Raw genomic sequence first — 18,753 nt, forward strand, 5'->3', positions numbered from 1 at the left:
CCAATAAAAAGAAGAAGAAGAGAGAGACACGAGCGCTGAAAGTTTGATCTTGAAGACCAGAGGTTGACCACAAGATTGATTCTGTTTCTTAAAGCAAACTTAAAATACTTCAAACTCAGTTAATCTGGCAACTTATGCTGGGAAACTATCCAGGTCCAGGACAGGCTAAGCCTCACACAATGATATTACCACTGACACTCTCACATACCATTATATGACTTTATTAACCACTATCTGTCTACAGTATACAGAAAATCAACTTAAATAAGGCTATACAATGATGTAAGATTTAATAAGATTGTTTTAAAAATGTAGGAATACATGTCTTTCTGGTTTTGTTTGGCAGCTGTAGTACATTTTATTGTTATTGGAAGAACATTGAAATATTTCAATTAAAAAAAAAAAAAAAAAAAAAAAAACCTTTTTAAAGCAGACGTTTAAATCACAAAATGAAAATAAATAACAAAAGCACAGACTAAATTTTAACTGTAAGATGAAGCTGAGCTTATGTCCTAATATATAAGCCTAGTCACTACAGTTATTGCTATCATAAAATACACTTAAACCTGGTTTAAATTTCTAAATAAGGCACATCTAATGTGCAACAACAAAAGACAAAAGCTACATAAATATATATTACTCAATTATGTCTTTCAATTCAAACACATTTAACACAATTATACAAATTGACATTTCCTTTAAAGACATTATATTTTTCCACATACTACAAAATGTGCATTTCTTTCTCCTGATAATACCCTCCACCAAAACATAAAAAAACATAATTAGAACAATAACCAATAAGTACATACTTAGACACTTTTACATATGAAAAAAAGATAAATAAATATCAATAAAGAATTAAAAATTCATAATTAATATATCAAACTCTCTTATAATGACACATTCATAATAAGTAATCAAATAATAATATTAAATAAGTAAATAAATAAAATAATTAATAATATTAAGGGAGGGTGGTATACAAAAAGGTATTTTATTTGATAAAATATTCTTTGATTTTAGAATTGACCGAGAATATTTTCGAAATGTATACTTTTGCTCTTAATTTCATGTTATCATCTCCATAGTGTACTTTAGAAACTAAATCTAACCAATCATTTAAAACTGGGGATTCTTGCTTTCTCAAAAAAAAATTTTGAATGCTGTAATTCTCAGTAGGCTATTCTAAATACTTTATTAATCTATTAAATACTTTTTTTAATTTGTAATCTATTAATTAGCATAGGTCCTTTACCCAAAACTATACTTTGTATCTTTATTAGGCCTATATTTGGTTTCTTAAAATATTCTTCCCTGAATTATAGGCTACTTAATCTTTTTTTTATGATTATTTTAGAAGTATTTAATGAGCTATAAGTTCACTGCAACTTATCCAACATCCTAAAGATAAATGTTTATAGTTAAAAGATATTTCTGGTGTTAAAAATATCACATATTAAATTTTCAAGAAAAATTTATATTTTAGTCAGCATTATTGCGATCCTATTTGGCGCGCGTGCGCACAGCAGCGCTCGTTGGAGATATTTGCGACTTTCCCACATTTACAGATGGACAATATACCTGTGAAATGTAAGTTTTGCACTGAGGAAAAAAAACATGTAAACACGCATAAAACAGCCAAAATATACGCTGTTTGCTTTGGTGGATCGATTTGATCCATGATCGACCTCTAGGGCTGCCTCAGAAACGCGTGCACACGCAATTATCCAGACTAGATAAACCTGGATCAAATTAGTGGGAGTGCGTGAACTTCAATGACCTCTTATCAAACCGCTGTATCCCCACTTTATTTGTTAGGTTAATTCAAGTCAGGTGATGAAGTTTAATCCCTTAGCGTCTTTTATGAAACAGGTCTCAAGTTGATATTAATCAAGGAGGCAGTAACGACCGTGTAAGAGTTTGAAGTCTTTAGTTGTGGAGTCTTTGCGCTGGATATTTTCAGTCTGTATGTTGTTGCCGCCACACGTGAGAGATGTTCCCGATTTACAGAGTTTGACATGATCCAGCTTGAGAGATGAGGTATTAACCACTAATTATTAACATTATGTGCTCAGGTTTAGTGCTAATATTGAATACGTTTTTAATGTAAGAATTGATGTTAACATTGATATTAATTAATGTAGGAGCAATGCTGGTGCTCTAATCTAGAGCTTAATTTAGTCTTTAACTTGATCAGTGTGTGTAATAATTGATTATATGGCAATTAAGCCATTTTTAGCTTAAAATGTTCACAGCGTTACTTGTAATTGCGTTTTTACTAGTAAGAATTAAATTTAGTTCTAGTAACAATTCCAATTAAAGTGTTCTACGTGCAATCCAATTAATATAACGATTCAAATTCTTATTAACAATTCCAATTTGAGAACTCTACAATTCAATTCTTTCTAGTAACAATTCAATGAGAGAACTCATTTTTTAAAACAATTTATACTAACAATGTGTGATATAATTTGTCTAGTGTATATCTTTGGTCTCATGAATGTATATCTTATCAATCTTATCAAATTATAAATCTACAACTTGGTCCCTGGCTAAATATTTTGGCTGAGGGCAAAGTGAAGTTTCAAAACTTTGTATATTTAGGCCATGTTACGGTTGTTAGGCCTGTCACGTTATTTAAATAATCATCTGATCGTGGTTATTTAATACAATATGGTGCAAACGCATGTAACATTTAAGATGCTTTTGATTTCAAGTTTTGCTGGTTAGCTTTGTCCTTGACATGGTACAAGATGACCTACAATCTAAAACATGACATTTCTGAAAATGGTAAATTAAATGCTAGAAAATTAATAGAAAGCTCTATGCTCTATGACCCTGGTCTAATTTGTAAATTATTATTTATTTATTTTTACTGGTAGTTGCATGCATTCGCTTTCATGAGCTTAATTTCTTGCACCAGTTAGGGGTGGGGAAAAAAATATATTCGTAGATGCATCGCGATGCGGACGTGGACTATTCTGAATCGATTCGCAAATGTCAAAAATCGATTGACATCGCACGCCCAGCGGCATATATTTATATAAGTCCTCTATCAATTAGGACGTCTTCCCCAGGCTTCATAAACCCACTCTCCATCCTGCCGACTATGTTTGCATCTATGCTTAGGACTCGGTTGCAGCTGGGACTCAACCCCACTGTTGCCCCATTCTACTTCTAATTAATAATTAATTAGTTACATTTATGTAGCGCTTTATCTGAGACCTCAAAGTGCTTTACATAGTAAGTGGGAATCTCCTCAACCACCACTAATGTGCAGCATCCACTTGGATCAGGGATGTTCAACTTCGGTCCTGGAGGGCCACTGTCCTACAGAGTTTAGCTTCAACCCTGACAAAAGCTCTTTTCTAGTAATCCTGAAAACATTAATTAGCTTGTTCAGGTGTGTTTAATTAGGGTTGGAGCTAAACTCTGCAGGACAGTGGCCCTCCAGGACTGAAGTTGAACATCCCTGACTTGGATGATACGACGGCAGCCATTTTGCGCCAGAACGCCCACCACACACCAGCTTACTGGTGGAGAGGAGACAGTGATGAAGCCAATCAGTATATGGGGATGATTAGGAGGCCATAATAGACAGAGGCCAAGGGGCAAATTTGGCCAGGATGCCGGGGTTACACCCCTACTCTTTTTCGAAGGACATCCTGGGATTTTTAATGACCACAGAGAGTCAGGACCTCGGTTTAACGTCTCATCCGAAGGACGGAAATTGGCTTGTAATGTTAGTTTTGTTGGGAGTGAAAGCTGTGTTCCTCTCATAACATTGGTAGACGAACTCATGAACTTGAACGTGATATCAACACAAGTTTTTTTTTTTAATGTTGCACTATCTTTTTTTTCGCAGCCAAGCGCTGCACGCCGGAGATCCGGCACGCTGCCGGAAAACTTTAAGCCCTGAATTTATTAAAGAGGAGATTGAAGACATGAGTGATCCAGAACCATCCAGAATTAAACATGAAGATACTGAGGAACAAACAGGTTGGTGTCCATTCTTTATTCTTGATTGATTACTGCTGTGAAACATTAATGGAACAAAGCTATAGTTTAACAGATCTCATGTCTCTGAAATAATGAGCTCTATAATTGTAATAGAGAGAATGCAATATATTGATCATAAACTTGTTTATACAACCTACAAATGAGGAGAACAATGGAATCAATAAAACTAAGAATAGGACGACAATATGCAAGTGACCCTTCCCAGTTTAGTCTAACGCAGTGCACTTTTTTTTTATCTAATAGATATAGAATTTTTAGCTAATTAATGGATTAAGTGTTGGCGAAAAAGATTAGACTTAGCCGTTTCTTGAAAATGGCTATGGACTCAGCAGCTCTGGTTGAGTTGGGCAGATCATTCCACCAGCAGGGAACAGTCATGTTGAAGGTCCATGAAAGTGATTGTGTGCCTCTTTGCAAGCTTCTGGGTGGCACGCAAGTCTGGAGTAATGAGTTTAGGTTAAAGGGAGCAGGGCCAGTGGTTGTTCTGTAGGCAAGCATCAGTGCCTTGAATTTGATGTGAGCTGCAATTGGCAACCAGTGAGGAGAGGAGTGACGTGCTCTCTTCAGCTCATTAAAACCACTCTAGCTGTAATATTCTGGATCAGTTGCAGAGGTTTAAGAATGCATGCTCGAAGGTCTGCCAAAAGAGCATTACAATAGTCCAGTCTGGATAGAACAAGCGCTTGGACAAGGAGTTGTGTAGCATGTTCCAGTAGGAAGGGCCTGATCCTCCAAATGTTGTATAAGGCCCATCTGGAGGACCGGGCAGTTCAAGCAATGTGGTCTGTAAAGTTTAAATGATCATCAGTCATAACTCAACCATACCTCCATCAAGATCAGCCAGGAATCTTGATGAACCTAGCTGAATGGAGAAGTTGTGATGAAGTGTTAGGTTGGCCGGGACCACAATCAGTTCTGTCTTTGCAAGGTTTAGTTGAAGGTGGTGGTCCTTCATCCAGCAAGAAATATCTGCCATGTAGGCTGAGATGCGAGCGGCTACCGTCGGATCATCAGGCTGGAATGAGAGGTAGAATTGGGTGTCATCAGCCTAGCAGTGATAGGAAAAACCATGTTTCTGAATGACAGATCCTAGGAATGACATGTAAATGGAGAACAGAAGTGGTACAAGCACTGAGCCCTGGGGCACCCCAGTAGCTAGATGTTGTGACTTGGACACCTCACCCCTCCATGACACCATAAAGGACATACCTGAGAGGTAAGACTTGAACCATTGGAGTTCAGTTCCTGAGAAGCCCTTCGTCTTTAGGGTTGACAGGAGGATCTAGTGATTAACTCTGTCAGACGCAGAAGACCGATCCAGTAGGGTGAGAACTAAGGATTTGGAAGCTGCTCTTGCCAGTCTCAGAGCTTCAGTAACTGAGAGCAGGGCAGTCTCAGTTGAGAGTATGCTTCTGAATTGAAACTGGTCCAGGAGGTTGTTTTGTGTAAGAAAGGCAGAGACTCGTTCAAGTCTTTTTTCAATGAATGGAAGGAGGAATAACCGCTGATGGTTCTTTTATTTATGAAGAATTTGTCAAAATTGTCAGCTGTTGGGGTTGATGGAGGAGAAGGTTTTGAAAAGTATGTGAGTCAGAAGAATTGTCAATTTTGTTGTGATGGTCATTTTAGCAGGAAGAGCGGAGGTATTGATACAGACCAAAGTCAGTAGGATCTTTCGATTTGCGCCAATTCCTCTCTGCAGCCCTGAGTTTAGATTGATGTTCGCAGATGTACTTGGGAGTGATTTGAGGTGTGTAGTGGAGTGACCAACGAATGGTCAGTGGAGCAGTAGCATGTGTAAATAAGGTCCAATTGGTTATCTGATTTGTGAGTATCTGGCAGCTGCAGTAGATACTCGTTTGAGGTCAAATAAGGCGGGCAGAGTGTGGAGATCAGCAGCCTTAAGTTTTTCTTGGTGGATTTTGAAGTCTCCAATAACTACGAGAGGAGTATCATCCTCAGGAAAGGATGAAAGTAATGCATCCAACTCCTCCAAGAAACTGCCAAGCTGACCTGGAGGACAATAGATGACTACAAAATGGTTTTTAGTAGGACTGGTGATAGTAATCAAATGCAATTCAAATGAGCTGTTGTCACAGAGATGGTAAAGGATCAAATTTCCAGTCATTGGAGATGAGCGGAGCAGTACCTCCACCCCTCGCGGTCCGGTGTGAGAAAGTGAAGTTAGTGGAAGGGGCAGCAAAATATGACAATCTGTTTAATTGTATTGACAAGGGAATGACAAAACTAACCTTTGGCACATTAAATATCTGATACTTGATTCTCAGAAAGATACCGGATCTCTTGTTTTCTTGTATTAAATCAGGGTTCACTTAAATTTTGACATTTATCCTCCTTGAACTGATTCTAACTACTAAATGTTTATTTTCAGGCCAGATGGAAGTGAAAGCGCAAAGTGAAAATCTACATGAAGTTGAGGAGGAGCATTGCAACATTAAAACTCAAAAGAGTTTTTCATTGAAGGAAAATTTCAAAAAGCAGCAGAAAACACATAAAAATGTGATAGATCATGTGTGCTTTGACTGTGGGAAGAGCTTTACTAGAGCCGTCGGTCTGAAACAGCACCAAAGAATTCATACTGGAGAAAGACCTTACAAGTGCTCCTCTTGTGACAAGTGTTTTGCTCAGTCTGGATCTCTGAAATTACACGAGCGAGTTCACACTGGAGAGAAGCCGTATCACTGCACTCAGTGTGAGAAGAGTTTCAGAAGTAAAACTGATCTCAAGTATCATCTGCGCGTTCACACTGGAGAAAAGCCATATAACTGTGACCAGTGTGGCAAAGATTTTAAATCGGTATCAAGTCTAAAAGAACACCTGAAAATTCACTTAAAGGAGAAGTCTTATTATCCATGTTCATTTTGTGAAGAGTTTTTTACACGACAGGATCATTGTAAGCGACACCAGAAAAAACACACTGGTGAGAAAGATCATGCGTGTTTGGACTGTGGAAAGCGCTTTATTCGAGCTGACCATCTGAAAAATCACCAAAGAATTCATACTAGGAACAAATATTTCAAGTGCTCATATTGTGACAAGAGTTTCTCTCATTCTGGAAACCTGAAATCACATGAGCGAGCTCATACTGCAGAGAAACCGTACTGTACTCGGTGTAAGAAGAGTTTTAGATATAAAAGAAACCTTCTGACTCACATGAAGATATGTCGTAAGAAGTTGTCACAATGAGCAATATTTTATTTTCATGTCGTATACATTCAAGTAAATTGTGTGACATTAACTAAATATGGTGTTGCTCCTAAAAGCACAATATCATCTAGTTCTACTTTGGGATTTTGGTGAAAAGCTTAGAGAACTAGGCTTGTTCGTAGTTTAAGAAACTAAAAGAGTGGTGTTTGAAGTGTCAGAAAAAAAATTGTACAGTGTCAATAATTATTTGTATCTTTCTTATGTTGCTAAATCTGCTTGAATGAGACAGACATGGCATTTACTTGTTTACTATATTTTGTTCTGATTGTACAAGTCAGAAGTTAGAAAATAAGATGCTGTAAAATGTTTAACAATAAACAAATTGCAAAATAAAGTTGCAATAAAGTTTCTTAATTGATGGATTGAATGCCATCAAATCAATAAGTTGCAAGTGTGTACAAATATAAAGGATTTAAAAGACAGCCGTTTTAAACAACATTTATTGGTGTGTAATGTTAATTTGTACCGTGCAAGGTTAATTGCACAATATTTATCTGAATCACCATTGGCCTGTTGCATGAAGCTGGTTTCAATTGCTACCTAGGTAAATTTGAGTACTTTGGACAAGCTTTTTTTTTTTTTTTTTTTTTTTTTAGCTCAAAGAGGTGTATTGGTTTTTAGCAGTGTTTAGTGCATGGTAACTTGTGCTACACTGATTTTATTCTGGGTTTAGCCAGGCATACACTGTGTGATTTAAGCAAGGTTACCAACTCGCACTGTACGAGTAGATTGCATACATATCCGGGCCTCATCTAGTAGTAGCCTTTATTGTCGCTAGTCACAAGTACCAGTGAAATTAGCCATCAACCTGTCCATGCACAAACATACATACAATATGACAATGGGGTAGACAAGACAGGAAGACGGAGCATTGAGGAAAATAATACAGCATGACATGAGGATAGGTGAGGGGGAAAAAAAGGCAACTCCCAGACTATGCTCCTGTGAGGAGTACAGTCTGGGAACAGGAAAAAACACCTCAGCAACATTAGCACCTAATCAGTACATGAACCTACAAGACTTGCAACAGGGGAGGGGATTGGGGGATGGAGGTGATCCAGCACAGGCAAGCAGCCATCCGGTCCTGCAGCCTTTCGGCGCTGGTCACAGACCCGCCCGCCAGGCTGGGGGGTACAAAGCGGCGAAGGCGAGGGATTCGAGGGTGGGGGGTGATTGCATATCTGTGTATATATGTAAGAGTTTGTGTATGTGTAGGCCTGAATATTCGCTCCGCCTGGCATCCAAATCTCGGTGCCTCAGTCTGCAAGATGTCATAGCGTTAACACAGCAAGTTGCCATGGAGACAACCTTGATTAGGTCCCAAACAGAGTCAACAATCAGCAGGTGTCCGTGAGAGATGGGGGAAGGAACGCAAGAGCGGCTCACTGCAGTGCTCTTCCGGGGGAGTTGTTGTTCCAACAGCGGCCTTGGCCGAGGCCAGTGCTGGTTGATGGGGCCGAAAGCAGATAAGATTGGGATTATTTGGTCTTGGGGCGAGTAGCCGCATTCCTTTGCACGATTACTCTCTTAGTCCATTCTGGTCCATCAGCTTTTGCAAAGCCGTGAGCTTCTCCATGATGTTATCCAGATTTCGGGTCACCTCCCTGATGTTATCCATAATGCGGTTAATAGTCCCAGCCTGAGTGCTGACCGCTCTGCCCTGCTTCAATCATGCCGGGCAGCATTATGGGGCTTTGGACAGCTGTCACCGTTTTCTTAATTTCTTGATAAACCAGGGCAATGCCTAATCCAGTCAGCAAAAGACCTGTTATCATGGTTCCGAATAGGTAGATATCTTCAACGTCCTCCACGGAAAGAGCCGCCAGACACACGACCCGCCACCTCTCCCACGTGTCCATCGTGTAGCCAGCTGCGAACGTTCCGGCAGGGCAGTCAGGTTCCCCCGAACCCAAGCTTCTCGTCGAGAAGATGGTGTCAATTGCGTTGAGAGACCAGTTGATCAAATCCATGATTTTTAGTTTGGAGAGCAGTGCGGAGAGAGTCTCTCAAAGTTAAGACATAAGACTAGACGAGAGGAGCGAAGCAGGGAAGGTCGGGGAGGAGAGGGAGAGAAAATGTGACCGCCTTCGTTGAGAGCCAGAAGAGGCATCCCAGATTTGAAAATATTACTTAAGAGTTGATCATTCCTGAAGGCCCTGACTGAAACCCCATGGTACGCTACTGAATATAAATATTACACTATGTATATAATTAATAGAATATATTCACATAATTTTATTACATTGACTAATGTTAAACTTTGCTTTTAAATTAATATAACTATTTAAAAATACAAACTTTAATATACAAGCTTTCAAACAGACTAAGCTTACGTGTTTTCTTATGAGCTCTTTGTGAACCTATGAATGTGTCACGATCTTAGCCTGTGTGCCCGTCTTGTGTGAGGACTTTTGTGTTATTTCCTGACTTGTGTCATGTTTTGTAGTTGTTGTTTTTTTGTTTTTTTCCAATGTGGATTAGTCTCTTCATGTGTGTGTCTTGTTAGTTACCCTTGTGTGTTCCCTTAACAATAAACCGCACCCCTTGTTAGTCTGTGTATAAATGGCCCTTGTGTTTCTCTTGTGGTTTGTCAGTAGTTGTTTGCTGTACCATGTTCCTGTCCTGAGTTTCTTTGTCTGCCCTGGATTCCCTGTTTATAAAAGTAGTGCTTGCATGTGGATTCTCTCTCCGCTTCATCCCTGCCTCCCTTTGCTAAGATGGCCGACACACGTCCACGGAGGCCATTTCCTAGACACTCAGCACTGCCTCCAGAACCAACACTGCCCTGGCTCCCTGAAGTGTCGACTCCGCCCTGGCCGCCTGCTTCACCCTGACGTCTGCTCTACCTCAGTCTCCAGGCTCTCTTCCGTTCCACGGGCCTGGCCCTCCTTCCCGCCCCCCTGGTCCGCCTCCTTCCCGCCCCCCTGGTCCGCCTCCTTCCCGCCCCCCTGGTCCGCCTCCTTCCTGCCCCCCTGGTCCGCCTCCTTCCTGCCCCCCTTCCCGTTTCTCTTGTGGTTTGGAAGTACCGTGCCCCTGTCCTGAGTTTCTTCGTCTGCCCTGGATTACCTTTGTTTATATTGATATTAAAGTAGTGCTTGCATGTGGATTATCTCTCTCCACTTCGTCCCTGCCTCTCCGTTACAGAATTATTAGGATGGTAACATGACGCTGATCATCAACTTTCTGTCAACTCAGGCTTTGATCCTGAGTTTAGGTGTGACATCAGTCTCGAACAGCCAATCACATGCTGTGGAACAGTCAAACTGTGATTCACTTTAAAGGTGATGATGCTGTAGTTTTTTTCAGCCTGTTGACACCAATAAAATGTGCTTAATGTTCCACTTTACAGAAGAATGAGGTGAAAATAGGGAACTTTTGGAGACAAAGAAGCTTTCAGAAGCTCAGGTAAACATGATAGTTCTGTTAATGTTTTTTTCTTGTCAAACAATCAATACTAATTAAACAAACCTTTTAGGATAATCAGGTTTTGTGTGCGAAAGAATTCCATGAGAGATTTGTCACACTTGAGTTAAGCTAAAGATAAAAAAAAGAGAAATTAGAATTTAATTTGCTAACAACTACGAAAAAGTAGAAGATAAAACAACATCTAGACAAAGCTTTTGTTGAATTTGGATTTTTTTTTCTTCAAAGGCTTCATTGCCAGCAATTTTACTTCTTCAAAGTCCTCACTGTCTGATGAAGATCTCATACGAACACTGATGCCTCCCAGTCTAAAAGATGACAATGACTTCAGCCACTATAATTACATCTCCAATGTCTGGAGGTGGAGGTAGTGGAAAAATAATTATGTCCCATCTGTAAGACATGGAACAGCTTACAAATTATATAAAAATAAAAAAAGATAGGAAGACGACTTCTATTTAGTCACTTGTTTTTCATTTTCCAGATCTGGTCCTGTGGGCGTCAGTATCACTCAGTGATCACAGTTCACACCTGCAGTGAAGCCCCTCCCACAACAATTCACCAATAAATACTGGGAATATTCCCATCATCCTACAAGAGAAGGACAAACTCCAGGAGTAGCAGCTGAAATCTGTGTGACTGTTAAAGATGGAGTTTATTAAAGAGGAGATTGAAGACATGAGTGATCCAGAACCATCGAGAATTGAAGATACTGAGGAACAAACAGGTTGGTGTCCATTCTTGATTCTCCATTATTGAGTCTGTTGACTGTTGAGAAACATTAAGAGACTTACACTAATAGATCTAATGGCTGTGAAATAATGAGTACTATGACTATAATAACAGAGAAAAGGCAACTTTACAATCATAAATGTATTATAATCTGACATTGTTTGATTTATATTAACAAGGTAATGACAAAACTAACCTTTGACTCATTAAAGATCTGATACTTTATCGTCATCAAGGCCCAAAATCCCTGACCTCTCTTGTTTTCTGCTATTAAATCAGAGTTCAGTTGAATGTTCACATTCATCCTCCCTGAACTGAATCTAATATGTTTTATTTTAGAACAAATGGAAGTGAAAGAGCAAAGACACACACCACCATATCAAGTTGAGGAGGAACATGACTTTATCAAAACTCAAAAGAGTTTTTCATTGCAGGAAAACTGTAAACGGCAACAGAAAACACATAATAAAGTGAGAGATCATGAGTGTTGTGACTGTGGCAAGAGCTTTACTAGAGCTGGACATCTGAAACTGCACCAGAGGATTCATACTGGAGAAAAACCTTACAAGTGCTCATATTGTGACAAGAGTTTCACTCAGTCGGGACCTCTGAAAATACATGAGCGAGTTCATACTGGAGAGAAGCCGTACCACTGTACTCAGTGTGAGACGAGTTTCAAATGTAAAACTGATCTCAAGTATCATCTGGGCGTTCACTCTGAAGAAAAGCCATACAACTGTGATCTGTGTGGTAAAGATTTTAAATCTGTATCAAATCTAAACAAACACCAGATAATTCACACAAACGTGAGGCCTTATGCATGTTCATTTTGTGGAGCGACTTATTCACGGCTGGATCATTGTCAACGGCACCAGAAAACACACACCGGTGAGAAAGATCATGTGTGTTTGGACTGTGGGAAGAGCTTTATTAGAGCTGAGCATCTGAAACAGCACCAAACCATTCATACTGGAGAAAAACCTCACAAGTGCTCATATTGTGACAAGAGTTTCTCTCAGTCTGGAAACATGAAAGCGCACGAGCTAGTTCATTCTGGAGAGAAGCCGTACTAATGTATTCAGTGTGAGAAAAGTTTTAGAAATTCAAATAACCTTCTTCGACACTTGAGGAAATGTCACAAGTTGTCACAATGATCAACATTTCATTTTCATGTTTAAGTAAATGGTGTTGAACAAAATATGGTGCTGCTCCCAAAAGCACAGTATCATCTTTAACTTTGTGAATTTGGTGAAATGATTTGTAAGATTTTTTTTTTATAAAGCTTCAAACACTACTCTTTTCTGTGTCAATAAATTGTATCTCTCCTACTGGGTAATAATTGCAAAATCTGCTTGAATAAGGACATATTCATGTCATTAACTTATTTAGAGTCAGTGGCTGTAGTTAGAAAATAATAGAAGCTGTACAATTTTAAACAATAAACAAACTGAAAAATAAAGTCAATTGTCTTGATTTACTGATGGTTTAAAATGCCATTAAGCTGCAGTAAGTTGCAATTGTGTACAAATATAAAGAATTTAAGGAAGACAACCATTTTTTGACTACATTCACTGGTTTGTAATTTGATTTTTATAATCAAATTTAAAAGACAAAACATTTTTATCAGAATCACCAGATTATCTTGTTTGATTATATATTTACCTTTTAGACAACTTTTATTTCAATATTTAACATTTTTCAGTGATCATTTTTCACTGCGTGCCTTTAGTAAATCTAGACAGTAGTTCTTTAACGCGAAAAGAGGGTTTGCGTCTGTTAGTAAATCTGACCCTTTAAGTCTTAAGTTAAGATCTGACAAGTTAATTTATGAACAACAGGGGCGTAAAACTGTTTGGGTCGTATATCTACCGGCTCCAGCCGCTACTGCCTACTAGCGCGGTCGAGCTGTGGGCCGCCATCTTAAACCGGTCACCCGCTCCACTCAGTGTAATCTGTATAGCAGGTGCAATGAGCTGTCAGCACATTTAATTGATCATATCTCACTGAATACCGAACTGATTTTCACGCGAGTTTTTTTCTGCAAATGTCATTCATGTAGCTATGATACAGGACACATGGTTCGGCATATTTTATATTCATAGTAGGCTTAACAGTAATATAATATTCTGATATAAGATATAAAGTGACCAGACGTCCAAAATCAAAATATGTCATGTAGGATATATGGTATTTTATAAATCACACACTATAAATATGATAAAGAAGCAGAAACAGATAGTTGCAGTAAAGTAAGATATTTTAATAAGTTGAAGAAACAATAATGATTTGTGACACACACACACATACACTTGATTTGCGCATCGCTGTCGTGTGTATTACACAGGTAACGTTATTACATAACACACACTGGATACACACACACTGGATACGTTACATTGCTTCCTGATATCACGTGCGCAAACACAAATAACCTATATTTATATATGTTTATACTACAGGGCCGTTGAATGCTTGTATCTGATAACCGTGAAGCTCTTGTAATTATTACTTTACCCCACCTCTCCATGCCGAGTGATGCAGTAAACATAGCCTAGCTAACGTTAACTGGCTACGAGTTCAGTACAGTAATATCAAAGATCCTTGCTCCTTCTCAATTATCTGGTAATATTCTATTCACAAAATACAACCAAAAGTACGGTAATGTTAAAATGTACTTGTGAAAAGTAATCCCGGGCCCTATTTGCGATGATCCGCCGATTAGAACAGGAAAATGCTCCACAGTGCTCTGGAATCTGACTGCTGCTAAGCAACGGAACTAGGAGTACGACCGGTTTAAGATGGCGGCCGTATTTCTCGGTGCCCAGCGGCCAATAGGGCATCTAGTCTCTATATAATATCTATGGTTGTAACAGTTACAACCACTAGATGGCACTATTTACAAACTGCCTGTCATGCCTGGTACAACCACTAGATGGCGGCAGAGCGCTATGAGTATTCGGTTTCTACCACAGAGGAACAATTTTACCAAAAACAGGATGTAGTTCCAAGGGGGTAATCCATCCGCCGGAAACTGAAGCCTCCGCGGGCGCCGCCATTGTAGCAGAACTTCACCTGCTGTTACCATTCCATTGACTCCCATTCATTTTTGCGTCACTTTGACAGCGAATAACTTTACATCTGAGGCGTTTAAAGACTCCATTTGTCCATTATTTATTTCTAAAGAAACTCGACAATGTATAAAAGGCTCCATTACCTTGTACCTTACGTTATGGCCCCGTAGAAGCCGTTTTTGTAAAAATAGGCTAACGATTGCGTCATAACTCACGCGACTCTCTGTCGCACTGTAGAGAAATTACCGTATAGACCGGCGGAGAAGCTCGCAGGCAATCGGGGGAACGTGAAGGCATTAAGTCCGATAAAGTCAAGGGAGAAGCCCATAGAGAGTGATAAAGTTGATAGCTCATGGACAGCTAATACTCACGCTCTCCGTCTCTGCGAGATTCGGAAGGGAATGATTCAGATTTCTCTCCGCACAGCTACTAGAAGACTGACAGCTGTCAGACACGTTGCTCACGTGTTCAAGCTCAGTTTGAGTCTGCGCAGTTCGCCTGGCGATCAGGAAGTGAGTGCTTCAAATGGGCTTCACTTTTCTCCGTTGAAGTCTATGGGGTCGCTGTGTCCATCTTATATACTGTCTATGTGTAGTTCTTACCTCCCCTGTGCTAGGGGTGCTACGTGTCGTCTGTTTAAACAACAACACTAACTTTCAGACAGTGTTAAAACAGGCTTTTATGTTTTAAAACATCGCGAAAACAAATCGATGACTGTTAAAGATGGAGTTTATTAAAGAGGAGATTGAAGACATGAGTGATCCAGAACCATCCAGAATAAAACATGAAGATACTGAGGAACAAATAGGTTGGTGTCCATTCTTGATTTTTCATTGTTGACTGCTTTGGTGGCTGTGAAATAATAAGTAGATATTGATGATAAATGATGGAGAAATACATCTAAATGATCATAACCTTGTATATAGCAGTTGTCATACTTATATTAACAAGTGAATGACAGAACAAAACGTGGAAGACTCTGTTGCTTTTTGCTATTAATTAAGGGATAGTTCACCTGAAAATAAAAAGTCTGTCATCATTTACTCACCCTCAAGTTATTCCAAGTCTGTATGATTCTGTTTGTTGAACACAAAGGAAGATATTTAGAAGAATGTGTGTAACCAAGCAGATCTCACCACCCATTGACTACCATAGTAGGAAAAAAAATCATACAGGTTTGGAGCAACTTGAGGGTGAGTAAATGATGATAGACTTTTTATTTATTTTAGGTGAACTATCTCTTTAAATCAGGATTTACTTGAACTGATTCTGTATTTCTGTGTCTTTTAGACCAGGTGAGAGTGAAAGAGCAAAGACAAGAACTGAATGAAGAGGAGGAACATCGTAACTTTAAAATTCAAAGAAAAAAAGCCAAAAAGAAGCACACCTGCACTCAGTGTGAGAAGAGTTTCACATCTTCATCCGCACTCAAGTATCATCTGCGTATTCACTCTGGAGAAAAAACATTTAGCTGTGATCAGTGTGGTAAAGATTTTATTTCATCATCAAAACTAAAATATTACCTGAAAGTTCATTCAGACGAGAAGCCTTATGTGTGTTCTCTCTGTGGAAAGAGTTTTTCTCGGCTGGCTTTTTTTAAACGGCACCAAAAAATACACGATGAAGTGAGAGATCATGTGTGTTGTGACTGTGGGAAGAGCTTTACTAGAACTGACTGTCTGAAAGAGCATCAAAGAATTCATACTGGAGAAAAACCTTACAAGTGTTCATATTGTGACAAGAGTTTCTCTCAATCTGGAAACCTGAAATCACACGAGCGACGTCATACTAAAGAGAAGCCGTATCGCTGTACTCAATGTGAGAAGAGTTTCAGAAGTAAAACTGATCTCAGTCATCATCTGCGCATTCACTCTGGACAAAAGCCATATAACTGTGATCAGTGTGGTAAAGACTTTATTTCGTCATCAAATCTGAAACTACACATGATAGTTCATTCGGACGAGAAGCCTTATGTGTGTTCTCTCTGTGGAAAGAGTTTTCCACGGCTGAACAGTTTTAAACTGCACCAGAAAACACATGATGACGTGAGAGATCATGTGTGTTGTGACTGTGGGAAGAGCTTTACTAATATGGCCAATCTGAAACAACACCAAAGAATTCATACTGGAGAAAAACCTTACAAGTGCTCATATTGTGACAAGAGTTTCACTCATTCTGCAACCCTGAAATCACACAAGCGACGTCATACTGGAGAGAAACCGTATCACTGTACTCAATGTGAGAAGAGTTTCACCCAATCAAGTAATCTAGTGAATCATATTAGAAAGCATTGTTTTGTGTCACAGTGAGCAAATGTTTTGTTAATGTGAATCTAAGTCAATGTGTAGTTAACTAATAAACTAATGTTTCTGTGAAATGCCATAAGATTTGTGTTTTTTATGTTGGAGAACAAGAAAATGATTGAAATATTTGATTGAAGGCTTACTCAAAGATATAACAAAATTAAAAGAGACTGGAAACAAATGTAAGAAAAAACAACAACAATCAGTTATTTTTTTAATATATGAAGCAATTTCTTAAATGTAATTTTTTTTATTTAATATGGAGTTTTTTTTTTTTTTTACTTTTGTTACATAAAACCTGTAATTTCATAAACAGATTTCAGAACAGATCAGAAAAATTATCGTTATTTTAACGGTAAAAATGCTACAGTGAAAAACTGTTAATTGGTTAATGTTTGTGTGAATGGGTTACTGCAGACGCCTCTCGACTACATTTCAGGCGAGGCAAGGCGCATCTCAAACAAACCTATTGATATATGGTAAACGACATCATTGTTCATTACTGTGTTTAGTTTACGATGTAGGATAGTGTGGCAGTTTGAGACTTTAGGTGAATTCCGACTACGCCACCCGGATGTAATCCGGGAACCCAGAAATAGTTTGAGTACATAAAGCACACAGGTACGCAATGGCTGAGTCAGATACCAGACAATGGTGAAAGTACAAACAGTTTATTAAAAAAACAATTTACTAAACACACTTTTTAATAAAGAATCTTAAAACCAGACACGTCACACATTACACACACACACACACCACTTCAGAACCTGGGGAATTTGTCCTGGATATCAGATCAACACTGCAACCACTCGTGCTCTCTCACAACACTACACTCACTGTGAACACTGCAGACTGTCAATCAAACCACCACCACACCCAGAAGACTTCAGGAACCACGAATGGCCCCAGATTCTGAAGGGAGAAAACAAAGAATATTCAAATGCAAAAAAATGATACACGAAACATGCACTCTCACATCAAGGTTGTCAAAGAAGCATATACAAATCACCCACACGGCCAAACAGGCCAGTTTCTCTGTAATGACCGTGCTCAGCACGTTAGCGGGAGATTCTAGACCACGCCACAAACTTCCTGACAGAGAAATGAGCGACAATGTCACAAACAGTAGATCAGTTCATCACACCATAATGAATGCAGAATTCGGCTTAAACACCCATATATAAACTATATAAATACAAGGGTGACATAGAGAATCTGTCAGTGTGCACTTATTTCCCCCCCAACCTCAGTTCAACAGTCGAGGAATACTGTCACATTAAGGATCAATTTTAGAGATATCCAGGCCGGCTGTACGTTCGACGCGTGTTTCGATCGACTTGAATACAATCCACAACCGGATGGAAGCAGTCTGTTGAAATATAATACAGCTTCTCAGATAAAAGTAGACAGTTTGAGCAAGAGACGGAAATGAGGGCGAGCACGGTAATTTATACGTGAAACGCCACCCCATCCACTTCAGGGTCGTTTAATATCACACGTAAACAAACAGTCAGTAAGTGGCGTGAGCCGACAGCGTCTGCCAATCTTCAAGGTCTGCCAAGCCTGCTGCAACACCTCCACGCTTGTATCGCTGTTAAAATATAACATTAAGTTAAGGAGATGATCCTCCCACTTTAATCGTTAGCTTAGGCATAAGAGAATATCACATACCTGTGGTAAATGACTCACGGTGCTCAATGCACTCAATAGCGTGCTAATAAAGAAAAACTCGTAGTGATATCTGTTTGCCTCTCATGTCTGCCAGTCTCCTCTGCCGCACTGCAAAGTAAACGAGTCCCAAAATCACCCTTCCTAATCCGAACATTCAAGATGCGTTAGACACAGAAAGCCCTTACCTCCTGAACCGAAAACGGCGCCCCGAAAGTGACGTCACTTCCCCAAAACGGAATAAACGCTCGCCCAGATGTCCGTCGCATCTCCTTTTATCCTCGCGGAAACGCCATATTTGGGAA

General features: G+C 39.2%; 3 protein-coding genes across 3 annotated transcripts in view; 2 read left to right on the plus strand and 1 right to left on the minus strand.

The window, feature by feature from the left end:
- The window catches only part of LOC306997106 (uncharacterized protein), a 417,445-nt gene that overhangs the window by 66,671 nt on the left and 332,021 nt on the right, over window positions 1-18,753 (minus strand). The gene's annotated exons all lie outside the window — the stretch shown is intronic.
- LOC306997112 (uncharacterized protein) lies at window positions 1,767-7,720 on the plus strand. Its single transcript, XM_079610208.1, has 3 exons — window positions 1,767-2,043; window positions 3,869-4,002; window positions 6,416-7,720. Exons 1-3 carry the CDS (start codon window positions 2,039-2,041, stop codon window positions 7,228-7,230), a joined length of 954 nt encoding a protein of 317 aa, XP_079466334.1. The 5' UTR covers window positions 1,767-2,038; the 3' UTR covers window positions 7,231-7,720.
- On the plus strand, window positions 15,068-16,964 carry LOC306997638 (uncharacterized protein). The gene is made up of 2 exons (XM_079610991.1): window positions 15,068-15,285; window positions 15,768-16,964. Exons 1-2 carry the CDS (start codon window positions 15,201-15,203, stop codon window positions 16,784-16,786), a joined length of 1,104 nt encoding a protein of 367 aa, XP_079467117.1. The 5' UTR covers window positions 15,068-15,200; the 3' UTR covers window positions 16,787-16,964.

The sequence above is a fragment of the Phoxinus phoxinus genome (assembly GCF_949152265.1).
Source record: "Phoxinus phoxinus genome assembly, chromosome: 4".
Taxonomy (NCBI): Eukaryota; Metazoa; Chordata; class Actinopteri; order Cypriniformes; family Leuciscidae; genus Phoxinus; species Phoxinus phoxinus.